This window comes from Vigna angularis, chromosome 1 (assembly GCF_016808095.1).
Source record: "Vigna angularis cultivar LongXiaoDou No.4 chromosome 1, ASM1680809v1, whole genome shotgun sequence".
NCBI classification, from domain to species: Eukaryota; Viridiplantae; Streptophyta; class Magnoliopsida; order Fabales; family Fabaceae; genus Vigna; species Vigna angularis.
The window spans coordinates 22,348,311-22,361,682 of NC_068970.1; the positions used below are offsets into that span (position 1 = coordinate 22,348,311).

Genomic DNA, 13,372 nt, shown 5'->3' on the forward strand with positions numbered 1-13,372 from the left:
AAAGGACAACGACAAGACGCACAACACAGACAAAAATGATAAATAGGGTAAGCTTATGTAATTTAATTTATTCAATCACAACATATCACATTCATAACATAACCAACAACGACCACATCATAATTCATACAATCCATGCATGCAAATAACGACCACATGACTCTGACTGTCCGGACTGTATGAATCCTGTGTAGCTACGACGTTCGTGCACCCGGGTGATGTAGTAACTGGGATACCCTCAACAACTGCCACCTGAGGTTGATCCGTTTCGTCCAAGTTAACCTTATGGACTAGGACCTCCTGCCATTCCCACACGTGACTTACTCCTCTCTACATGAGAACGAGTAATCATGGAATATCAGGATGAACGCCCGCTAAGCTTTGCCCACATTCATACTTTACCAATCAATAACCACTTTCTGAGATATTCCTCCCTGGAATACTTGTTCATAATCAACTATTTCATACACATCACATCTCAATTTTTCTCATACTTAATCATCCATACATTCAAATGAAATAAGATCATACGCTCTTATCATAGCCCGAGTACGACTGGAATAACGCTTCTTAGAAACTACCAAGATTGAGCGCTACTCATCTACTTCAATAAACAAACTCCTAAGAGTTCAAACTGGACGCCACGAAGCCTAGGCCGAGTACTAAGACTCTAGGCCGAACACCTTTTAAAGACCAACACTGATTTGCACTAAATACTAATACTAATGAGAAACTATGGAGTAACGAACGTTATCTAGTTTGAATGAAGACTCTGATTCTAAGCACATTAATAATATATTAAAGAAAACAAGACCCAACGCTTGGTTTAAGATCGAGCCTTGTAGAAACCGAACATTATTGGACGAGCGCTGGTCCAAGACCAAATGCTTATCAGGAACGAGCGCTACTGAGACTGAACACTTGATCCAAGACCGATCACTAATAAACTCACATAAAACGAATGAATATAAATCTATACACTTGAGCCACCACTTATTCTGAACGAAAAAGAACAATAACGTCTACGACCTTAAGTAGTATATAACGCATTAACTAAACTGTTTAGGAAGTCTAAAGAAGAACTACAATTAGGCTGAACACTCATATATACATATCTACTATTATAACACGCTCTTCATTTACGAAATCCTTTCTAGAAGAAGAATTTAACATGAACGGACGCTCAACAAAAACTGAACGATGAATACAAAATCTCGGTCACAGTTTACCTATTCCTATATAATATTACAGAAAGACTCTTAAACACTATCCCTAACGCATGATAATTCAAGTAAGACCATGCACTCCCAAGAAGAAAAAACTGAACGCTCGCTAATGACGCTCGACCATACTATCACCTTTGCTCAGAATACTATGGTTCGAAGATTAAACTCTATTCCAACTCAGTTCACAACGTATATCATACGTCCATCCACACATCCAAACCAGCAGTACAATCATATTTCATACTCATCAAATAATCAAACGTATCATGCAAGCATACAAACATTCAACACAACAAGCTAAATTAAATTATATAAGCTTCCCTTACCTCTATACGTAACCAAACGCTCAACGAGGCAGAATGTAGCTCCCCACTACCAAAGACCTAACGTTCGACAATCCCGTTTTAGGAGTACAGCTCAGAATCACAAACCGATCGGTTTAAATGGAAGTTCTTGACGTCGGGAGTGTTCCAGCGGTGCTTGAGAGGTGATCGGAAGAAGAAACAGTGAGATTTTCTTAGAGAGAAAGATGAGATTTTAGAGAGAAGGAGGAGAAAAGAGTTTTCCACTAACTAAGACACTCATTCTCTTCTTGGCACATGGATCCCACTACTTGGGGTTTTGGGTGCGTTTTTAATGGGTTTGACAAGAATAATAGTCGTTGATTGACAATTAATATAAATAATGTCATTTATTGGTGATTAATAAGTTAGACCTCATTATAATATTTATAAATATATGTTTGACGGTAATTTAAGTCAGACTACAGTGGAGTGTCTTTGGTAGGTATCCGTGCTTATGACAAGGAGAAGAGAGAAAACAACGTAATCTGAATGATGGTACAACTTTAAATACTTTGAGTAAGAGATCTCAACCATACCCGAAACATTTAATATATATATTTAAATGAGAAACTTTGTGTTAGGATATTACAATAGTTTAAAGGTATGTTGTTAAGCTTCTCGAAAAGTGGGTTGTCGAACTTATCATTAACCGTAGAATTATCGAGTTTGTCAGAATTCGGAAACACTGTGCTACCGAGCTTATTATGTCTAAGAGCATTTGATAGTTTATTTTGAATTAAATAAGGAGATCTATTCTTTAGGAATTGTTGTCCTTGATTTTTAGTCATGATTTAAGCACATTTTAGTTTTCTATTTTTCTCCATGTACTGACTATTTAATGTCATTCATTTCATTGAAATAATAAGCTTTAAAGCTACATTCGTATACAAAGCATTAAGGATTAAGACTAGTACCAGAGCCCACTCACGGGCCTCATATTCAGAAATCAAAACACCATGGCTAAGTGTTCCTAGGTTTTATGATGATTATGATGATTGGTCCATGTTAATAGAAAATTTGTTGAGATCAAAGGAGTATTGGACAGTAGTGGAGCAAGGCTATGAAGAACCTTACAGGAGCATAACAACGTACAATGAAGAGCAGTGACTAAAGGACTTGAGGGCCAAGAAATATTTGTTTCAGTCTATTAATAAAATCTTATCATTTGACTCTTTGATAGAGCACACAATGTAATTATACTTGTCTGAAAGTGTGCGTAGGATATTTTCAACAATGTGACCATCCTCCATAGCCAGTACATGGAGAACAATGTGACCATATTGTCTTCGGAATGAAAACATTCAACAAATCCACGGTTGAATGTCATTTCAAATATGAATGTCCCACTGAGTGAGGGAGAGATGTTGCTTATGGCCTATGAAGAACTGCAAGGAGCTGGATGCGATCATATCAATGGAGAAAAAAAAAATGGTTCACCGAGATACACCAATCATTCAATCATAGTCAAATTCGATAATTGTTAGGCTTAATACCATTTTTGGTCCCAATTTTTGTCAGTTTTGTTTGAAATGGTCCTAATTTTTCTAAAATGTTCAATGTAGTCCTAAACATCGTAATTTATGTTTAATTTAGTCATTTTGACTAACGAAGTTTAAATCATTAACTGCACATCACCAATCAATGAATTACATGGCAGTTATTAGCTGACGTGGTTAGGACCAGAGTTGACTAAAAATGGTCGCGCCAATGAGGGCTTGACATGTGGCAACCCTTTTCTTCATCCAAAAATTAGAGTTTCAGATTTACATCTACAGACTGAGGAAAAAGCTTGCTCTAGTGTCATCACGCGAGAATAGGGTTTCTCCTTCACAGCGGATGTGGTGAACTTTATGATAGTTGGTTTGCTTCTAGGTTTTCCTCCTGTAGGTGAATGAAGAAAGTGCGATGGAGAAGCTTGCGGAGAGGCGCTAGTGCGACGGTTGAAGATGATTGCGTGATTCGGCTTTGCGTTTTTGCGATTTGGGTTTTGCTCGCAAGAGGTTGGTGATGATGTTGGTGGCTCTTCACCGTTGCGGCGCGAATTGCGCTTCTGGTTTTTGAAGGAGTTTTTTGGTTCTGTGAGTTTTGATCTTTTGTGTTTTAGGTTGATGGTGGCTGGTGGAGAATGAAGAAGCTTCACGACGACGTTGCTCAAAGGCGCGAGGAACTCGTGATTTGATTTCGCGATGCTTGTGGCGGAGCATTTGGAACAGCAGCATGGCCATCTGGTTAGGGTTTCGAAATGTCTAATAATGGAGGTGCGAAGATGGTGGCTGGCCGTGAGCGTGGAGGTGGCGGTTAGGGTTAGGTGGTGGCTAGGGTTTCTCTATAGGGGGAAATTAGGGTTTTTGGAGGTAGGAGATGATGATGACGTGTCAAGGGTGATGTGTCACTGATTGCTCAGCTAAACATTTAGTCATTAACGATTTAAACGTCGTTAGCCAAAAGGACTAATTTGAAAATAAATTACGATGTTTAGGACCATTTCAAACAAAGCTGACAAAAATTGGGACCAACAATGGTATTAAGCCTAATTGTTATAATTAGAGAAAATATTTATAGAATCTTCTCTATTAGAAAAAATATTTATAAAATCTTTCTAATTAGAAAAAATAGGTTTATGATTATTTAGATTATTGTTTCCTTATTTTTCTTTTTTAGAAGATTAAATTGCTAAATATAGAGGTAAGGAGAATGTAATTACCATGAATGAAAATAATAAAATTATTTTCCTTTTCAAGTTGGTATTAGAACCCCCGATTTCGAGAGATCCATTTTCGCTACAACAGTAGTCACTGTCGTTGTTATCCGACCACTACAGTTTCACCGTAGTCGATTGGGGTCGTTGATAGGACAGAAAGGTGCATCCAACTCCGGTGATCACAACACCGGAAATCGCTCCGGGAAAGAAGTCGTCACGCGCCTCCAGTGTCGACGGCGCATGTAGCCCACACACCTAGTTCTAGCGAGACCAACTTGTCGCCGCCATCACAAACTGGGTTGTGAGAGCCTCCTGAGTTCGTTCCATGGTTTGTGACGTCCTGTTTGGCCTAAATTTGAGTATATCTGAGTTTTAAGTTCTATCCCTTTTTTCCGGTGTAACCCACACATTGTCATTATCTCAGATAAGGTCACCAGAGACACTTGATTGCGTTCTACCTGATGTTTGAAGTAAAATTTATTCCTTTGGATCCTAATTATCTACCAAATACGATGGGTGCCTATCGATTGGATGGTCGAAATTTCTTACAATGGAGCAAATATATTCGAAGGATTCCCAAGGGACGTTCAAGACTATATCACATAGATATAGGAGGACCAAAATCAGACGACACTCATTTTCCAATTTAGGACAATGAACATTCACTAATTATGACTTGGATGTGGCAATCCATAATTCCTGAGATAAATAGAAATTATATGTTTCATTCTTAGGCCAAAGAAATATGGAATAATTTGCAGAGTACTTTTTCATTAAAAAAAGATTTTGCTACATGCTATGACATTGAAAGTGGGATATTTCATACAAAATATGATTCCCTTTCCGTATCAAAATATCACATAATCTTGAATGGACTTTGAATTAGATCAGAATCAAAAAATAAATATGTGTAAAATAGATGTTGTCGCACTTGCTGAAGTCGTGAAAAAAGGAAAAATATTTAAATTTCTCTATTTCTCTATGACCATGAGTACAACCCAATTCGAGTAAAAAAAAAGAAAAAATATCATCCCTAACAAAAGTTTTGTTATGGTAAGAGAAGAAGAAGTATAAATTTGGGACTGTTTTATAAAAGGGAAGAGGAGAGAATTTGATAACATAACGTGATAGCGACTATGTTGATTTACATTACAAGAAAAACACCTATGGCTATGTCTTTACAATATCAAATGAACTAGTTGCTTGGAATTCTAAAAAGCAATGGTATCATTATCCACAATTGAGCCCGAGTTTATTATTGCGGTAACATGCCCAAAACATTTGGATGATACGTGTACTTAAGAGGTTGGGAATTAAGCAAGACAAATGCATTATTTTTTGTGACAATAATTCAACTATCGAAAAATCTTGTCATGAACTCATTCACATTCATTATCATTTTTTCATAGAGCGGACAAATCAAGGAAAAGTTGAATTGGTCCATTGTGACTCTAAAGAACAATTGGTATATATTATGATAAAGGCTTTAAAGCTAGAAACCTTCGTAACACTAAGGGTGTGTTCACTTGGAGGTGATTCCCTGTTCACGCATAACAGCGAGTGACGATTACAAGAGAAAGTTGTGTTCGCTTGGAGACAATTGCGCGGAAGGAATTAAAGTGAATTGCGGGATTCACCGCTTTTTGGTCACCCACTAGGAAGACGCGATTTGGAGGGATCGCAACGCAAAAGTCGGATGTGCCCTCAGCATTTTTATAAACTTAGTCACTGAAAGTACGTAGCATTGTATAACCAGTGATGAAATTTATTAAATTAATATATATATATATAAATCAATTAGTAAATAAAGTTATTTTTTTAAATTTAGTATATTTTATATTTGTAACATTTTCATAATAAAAAATGGACATTGCAAAGCATTTTGGCATCGTCCAGTGAGATGTGTAAGGCATTTTTCCAGAACCACTGTTGCATGTTTTATATAATATTGGCAGCTGCACTGTGCACTCACGCGAGTAAATCAAAGCTGGTATTTGCAGAAGAGATTCCCAGCTTTGCTTCAAACAAGACAAGATTCCCAGCTTTGCTTCAAACAAGACAAGAACAGTGAAGATTCGCGCATGCTTAGTCACAGTACAGATATTGCTTTTGACCGTGTGGAAGAAGGATTAAATAGTGGTAGGTACGGTTGATGTGTTAATTGCAGAAGGTACAAGAGCCTTGTCTGGTGGTTCTTGTGTTAATTGAAGAAGCGAGAATAGCCTTTGGTTGTGCAAATTGAGGAGCTGGTAGTGTGGTTGCAGTGGTTTTGGAAGAGAGAAAGCTAAGGTGAGCTTTGATAGTAGTTGTTTACAGCTTGTGCCTATGGATTTATTGTTGCAGGTGATGGAGGTAGATGAAGACATCAGCTGGATCGGTGGAGGAGACGAAGAACACATTAGTTGATGAAGAAGATGAGTGTGCGAAGGTGGAGAACGAAGACCGGTTTCAACGTATGCGGAGCGAGCGATGACGTATCCGGATCAGAGATGCAGTATCCGGTTACACGTGAATGCAGAAATCCAAGCGAAATGGTATCCGGTTACAGTGATGCGTATTCGGATACCAGATGAGTATTTGGTTGGCTTGCATCCGGTTACACACCCGATCTTCGTTCCCTACATGTCCACCATCTTGGTTCGCCGTTGGCAGTGTTTGGCGTGGAGAATAGTCGGAGAATGTCGACGGTGCAGTAGCCATGCGACGAAGAAGTTGGTAGCAGAGCGAAGCGTGTTGTCGGAAGGATGCTGTCGGTGAAGTTGGACGACACCACGCTCATCCGATGCATGTTTAAGTAGTGGACGAAGGTGTGGGACATGATGGAGGATGGAGGCAACATTTCATGGTCCTTCAACCAACGACAAATTTTTCTGATTGGTGAAGGATGCACCGAGGTTGGAGGGACAGGTGAAGCACTGGACGAAGGAGGAGGATGGGCACACATGAGGACGCTGAGAAGAACGCATATATAGTTTTATTGATTCAAATATGATAGGGCTAACGGTTATTTTTTGATGGTTTGTGATGCAGATCTTGTGAGGAAGGTGAAGGACAAGGTTGAACATTCAATTGCAAGCTCTTGTGTGGTGTAAGTTGATGAAGCACCGTGTGTGTTGTGTGTAGTCCAGGGCATTAGCAAATTAACGGGTTTGTTGATAAATGTAGGGAAGAAGTTGATCATGGTTTGTTTTGGTATTTTGAAGGTGGTGGACCGGAGTAGTTGGTTTTGGTGAAGAAGGTTATTTATGAATGGTTTTCGGGCAGCCAAGATAATTCACTTTCGTAGTTGAACATTGAAGATTTGGACTCATTGTTCTATATTCATTTGTTTGGTTCATGAACTGGATCTACTCTGTTGAAGGTACATTATGATTTAAAAAAATTTTCCACATTGCTTTTGATGCATGATCTAATATCATCATATTGTCAGGTTTGCTGTTACATAGTTGAAAAACATAGAGGGCAAGACAACAATAAGTGAATCAATCAGTACATTTCTGGTTGGGGTTTGAGTGCTTTGTGTAATTCATACTTGGAAATCCACCTACACAGATCTTCAACAGGTAAGTGTGATTGTTTGTTTATTTTTAATAAATATAATGTTTTTACTGTTTTAGTTAAATATATTTCCTTTAATGTTAGTATTATACGAATGTATTAGTTAAATTTGTTTATATATGAATTTATGATATATTAATTTATGATAACATGAATAAGATATGTTTCATGAATATATGAATGGATGATTTTAATTATAGTATGATTATTTGTTTAAGTAAAAATAGATGGAAGAAGAATTAGATTTGTCGTACTTGGACCGTGAAGATATAGACGACGATGTGGTTGGTGTAAACTTTAATATAGTCGCAATGCTACATCAACAATTACAACTAACAACCTCACTGGCTGCACTAACAATGTTATGCATTGTTTGTCATGCCTTGAATATATTGAATATGTGCTCGAGTGATCCAAGTAGTGTTAGCACTTTCCTTCCCGACAAAGACCGTCACAGGGAATAGTTAATGTCGTACCTGGTGCATATTAATCGATGTCGTGACATTATTCGGATGGGTGCAGAGGCATTTATTAGTCTTTGTGAGAGACTAAGAACAACTGGGTTAGTTAAAGATGCCATTCGCTCAACAGTGGAGGAACAAGTAGCTCAATTTCTTCATATAATTGGGCATAATGTTAAGAATCGAAGTGTGGCATTTTTCTTTCATCGATCTGGGGCGACGGTTAGCAAACACTTTCACAATGTGTTGGATGCTATTTTAAGTCTATAATCAGAATTTTTAACTCAGCCATCAGGAGACGAGGTTCATCCATATGTCTTAAACAACAATCGGTTTTATCCTTACTTTAAGGTAACCCTATGAATCTGTCAGTTTTAAAATAATGAAACGAAATAATGTTCATGTTACGCTGTTGTATGATGACTTGTTAATTGAATGTTTAGGATTGCTTAGGGGCCATAGATGGTACTCATGTTCGTGTGAGGGTGCCAAGAACAGATGCTCCGAGATTTCGTGGAAGAAAAGATTGGCCAACTCAAAATGTGTTTGCCACATGTGACTTTGATATGAAATTCACATACGTTCTAGCGGGGTGGGAAGGAACGGCATCTGATTCTAGAATCTTAAAAAATGCTCTCGATCGAGATGATCCGTTGGTCATCCCCCAAGGTAAGTGTCTTCATTGGGATGATATGATTGGTTGTTTATTAGTTAGTAAATTCTGATCTTATGCATTATTGTAGGAAAGTACTATCTTGGCGACGCTGGGTTTATGCTTAAAAGTACAGTATTGACACCATACAGAGGCGTCAGATATCACCTTAAAGAATTCACACGCACAGGACCACAAAATGCACGCGAGCTCTTTAATCATAGACATTCATCATTGAGAACTGTTATAGAAAGAACATTTGGTGTGTTGAAGAAAAGGTTTCCTATCATTGCCAGTGGAAGTGAACCACATTATGGATTGGAGATAATGACAGACATCATTCTAGCTTGTTGTATCCTACACAACTTTATCTGGGAGTTGATAACAATGACCCATTGCTTAATGAGGTTCATAATGAGTTAAATGAAGGGGAAGAGCATAATGTGTCATCTTCTCAAGTTCGAGAAGATGATTATAGGGTCGGTACAACTATTAGGGATGCCATAGCTGATGAAATGTGGCGAGATTATGAAAATTAATAGTATTGTATTTGATATCAATTTATTATGACTGTGTTTTTTGAATATGACATCTACTAGGTTTTATGATTAACTCAACTTCACTTGTATAAATTTTCTTTATCAAATAGGTTAAATATGGACAGGGGTAAGGGACAAATGATCGAGTCATCTGCTGGTACAAGAGAGTTCATTAAATGGACTGAGGACATGGATGCTAGGCTTTTGCATTCTATGATCGAGGAGAGTCGTTTGGGTAATAGGGTTGACGGTAGTTGGACAACCCAAGCGTATAATAACATGGTTCAATACCTTCATAGTTGTGGTTATGTTAATGTTAGTAAAAATAATGTAAAAAATCGTCAAAAGGTATTGAAAGACAGATGGCGTGAGGTTCATGACCTCTTTGGTGGATTGAGTGGATTCGCATGGAACGCCGTTACTATGAGATTTGAAGCTGAGGACGAAGTGTGGGCTGATCTCATCCAGGTATTTGTTAAAAATTTAGATTTGGTAGATTCTTGAAACACATAACTTCAACCACTATTTGTGTCATGTGTGTTGTTTCAGTCAAGGCCAACTGCAACCAAGTGGAGGGTTAATAGCATCAGACACTACGATTTAATGGTCGATTTATGGGCTGCGGATCGAGCAACTGGGAGTGGTGTTCGGACCGCTCGTCAAGCGCGTCGTCAGCGGGTTGGGCCTCGTGTACAGGTTGATTTGAATCAGAATATGGACTACATTCCTGAAGAGCCTAACTATCACGAATACAGAGACCCAACTCCACCATCACCTCCTCCATCCGTGGATGAGTACAGTCCAGGGCAGACTCAATCTGTGTCATCCGGAGGAACTTCATCCTCATGAGGTTCCAAAAGGAAGGCACCTATGGTCGATGCGATAGATGCACAATTTGATAAGTTGAAAACCAGCCTCGATGGTTTCACAGATGTCCTCGACTCAACAAATGTTCACTTTGGTGTGATTTCTGATGCTGCTGTGCGTCAAGTATCAGCAATGGAAGACAGAAATCAAATACTCCGTCGCACCTCCACGTACACACACACACAGAGAGCGACATATATGAAATGTTGAGTGCTATGAATATTTCCGATGAAACCTTGCTTGATCAATGTTATGATTTCTTATGTTCAAACCCGACTTGTACAAAGAGGTTAATGGGACTTCCACCACACAAGAGGTGGAACAAGTTATGTAAAATGATAGCGGGTGGTCAATGTTAGAATGTTATGACTCTGTGCTTTGTAGTTGTATAAAGATTAAATTATTCCATGTTCGGGTTTTATCGAACAATATTATTCCAATTATATTATGGTTATGATTTAACTTGTGCATGTTTATGCTTTGTCATTCACATATTGTTATTATTAATATTCTTTAATTTCTTATGACTAAACCCCGCTATGTTTTTTTGTATGGTTTTGTTGAAGAAATTGTTAAATGGCCTCATCATCAATAAAAAGGCCTAGAAAAAATCGTAAGGGAAAAGAATCTGTAACTCAGCCAGAAGATGCAGCCAATGTCAGACCATCCATTGCAGAACAATTAGATCAGCGTCGTTTCTTCAGTCATAGCCATCAGATGGAAAACTACGCAACTGATTTCTACACAAGGAATATTGTTGTCCAAAAAATAATGAATTTCGCATCATTTGCCGGTTCAAACTTATTTTTTACTCATCATCTTCTGTTTCAAGGAGTGGTTGAATTTGTGACGTTGCAAGCACCATTCTATCCGGATTTGATCAAAGTTTTTTATTCAAATCTAAAGATTTCTGGTAATGGGTATTTGGTCAGTGAGGTCAACAAGACAAGAATTAGATTGAAACCTGCTGATTGGTTGAATGTTGCTAATCTCAAGTATGAGGGCCAAAAATTGTGTTATTCAACTATCCCAGATGACTTTCCCTATGATCGAGATATGGCATTAGCTACTATGGTTAGACCAGAAATGCAGGGTGAACGTGTTAAAATAGTTGGATCGTTGAATATTATTGATAGACTTTTGCATTATGTTATTGTGCACATGTTGACTCCACGACCTGCAAATTTTGCAAGGGTATTGCAGGAGGATATCTTTATGATATGGGTGCTTAAAAATAATATAGCTATCAATTGGCCTCATCACATCATGCATCATATGCTTAAATGCAAGGCCGGTGACACACCCCTTCCGTACGGTGTCCTTATCACCCAAATCATGCAATATTGTGGAGTGAATGTTGATGCCGATGCCACCACTCATATTGGGACCAGACATCATTTTTCAATTAATTCTTTGAAGATGTTGAATATTGTTAATGTCAACGGTGTTTGGCAACACGATGTCGGCGATGATGAAGAAGAAGAGCAACCACACCATCATGCGAACCCTGTGGAACCTCCTCCACATCTATCAAATCCTAATATGATGACTCAAATGTGGGAGGGGGTACAAGACTTGCAACACAGAATGCAGGGTATGGAACAAATGCAGGTGCGGGTTTAGCATATTGAAGATAACTTGACAAACCTATCTCTCGACATGAACCGACAATTTGCTCACCTGAATCAAAATGTTAACTCAATTCTTCATCATTTAAATGATTAAGTTGCTTACTCTTCCGTCAGTGTATTACATGACATTTTTCTTGTACTTGACTTATGTGCTTGATTGCTTACAAACCTCACTGAAGCAATTTCATCACGATCTATTACAAATATATTTCTATGTTATTACGTTCGTTGTTTTTATATTATGTTATGTAAAAGTATAACTGTTTTTAATTATCGCCTTCATTAAAAATTAATAAATCTCACTTCCATTACAAATAAATTCGTACTACTTGGAACTAAATTATATTCAAAGCAAATACTACATTTTAATAATAATTCATTTTACTAAATTATAATTGAATTAATTTTTATAAATTATTTTCAATAATTATTTTTATTTTTTTTCTCTTAATAAACATTTTTACAAATAAATATAACATAAACAAATATCATTTTATATCACCTGAATACCTAGGGGTATTTTCGTAATCTTTAATTTCTACTAATTAAACAAATTTTTTAAAACTGTTACATCAATCAAATCTTACACTAATTCTCAGAAACTTTACCCCTAATCCACTCAAATAAACACAAAAAAAAGTATCCTCAAATCCATTCAATCACTCTCCCCCAAATCATCTCCCCCAATCAATCCCGAGTGAACACACCCAAAGGGAGAAACTTGGAATGTGCATAATTGAAGATATAAACTTATTTCATTTTAATGGAGGATTGTTAGGATGTTATGATAGCTCATATGTGTGTTGTTGAGCTTCTCACAACTCAAAATGTAAGTTATTGAACTTATCACTGAACATGGAATTATCGAACTTGTCAGAGCTTGGAAAAGCTTTGTTGCCGAGTTTATCATATCTAGAAACATTTGTTAGTCTATTTTAAATTAAATAAGCAAACCTATTTTTTAGAGATAATTGTTCCTATTTTTAAACACGATTTAAACACGATTTAACTTTTTATTTTTCTTCCAATACAAACTATTTAATATCATTCATTAGAGTGAAATAATAAGCTTAAAAGCTATTTATATGATTAACACTTTTATTTTAGTGAAATAATAAACTTAAAAGCTATTCTTATAATTAACACTTTGATGCTCACAATGTGAAAGGAAATTAGTCCGTGTTAGTTTTACATAAAAGGAACTTAGAAGTAATATCCACAAAAGATAATTTTTGAATGAATGTCAAATTTGATATAAGGATAAATCATTCTTAATATTGAGTGAAAACCTTTGGGCCACCCCATTACTAAACTTCTCCAAATTCTAATCTTTTACTTTTTATATAAATTAATACTATTTTATAAAACATTCATTTAATCTTTTTCTTATTTT

General features: G+C 37.0%; 2 protein-coding genes across 2 annotated transcripts; both read left to right on the top strand.

Moving 5' to 3' along the window:
• The first annotated feature begins 8,341 nt into the window (after nt 1-8,341).
• Nucleotides 8,342-9,481, top strand: LOC128197745 (uncharacterized). Its single transcript, XM_052880389.1, has 5 exons — nt 8,342-8,431; nt 8,579-8,641; nt 8,734-8,959; nt 9,034-9,220; nt 9,277-9,481. The coding sequence occupies exons 1-5, from the start codon at nt 8,342-8,344 to the stop codon at nt 9,479-9,481; spliced, it is 771 nt and encodes a 256-aa protein (XP_052736349.1).
• A 117-nt stretch (nt 9,482-9,598) lies between these two features.
• LOC128197751 (uncharacterized) lies at nt 9,599-10,330 on the top strand. The gene is made up of 2 exons (XM_052880427.1): nt 9,599-9,949; nt 10,031-10,330. Exons 1-2 carry the CDS (start codon nt 9,599-9,601, stop codon nt 10,328-10,330), a joined length of 651 nt encoding a protein of 216 aa, XP_052736387.1.
• Nucleotides 10,331-13,372: the final 3,042 nt, after the last annotated feature.

Coding starts and splice junctions, on each gene's coding strand:
- LOC128197745 (XM_052880389.1), top strand. CDS start 8,342: ATGGGTGCAGAGGCATTTATTAGTCTTTGTGAGAGACTAAGAACAACT. Junction 8,960..9,033: donor TCCGTTGGTCATCCCCCAAG/GTAAGTGTCTTC, acceptor GCATTATTGTAG/GAAAGTACTATCTTGGCGAC. Junction 9,221..9,276: donor TTTGGTGTGTTGAAGAAAAG/GTTTCCTATCAT, acceptor AGATAATGACAG/ACATCATTCTAGCTTGTTGT.
- LOC128197751 (XM_052880427.1), top strand. CDS start 9,599: ATGGACAGGGGTAAGGGACAAATGATCGAGTCATCTGCTGGTACAAGA. Junction 9,950..10,030: donor TGTGGGCTGATCTCATCCAG/GTATTTGTTAAA, acceptor GTGTTGTTTCAG/TCAAGGCCAACTGCAACCAA.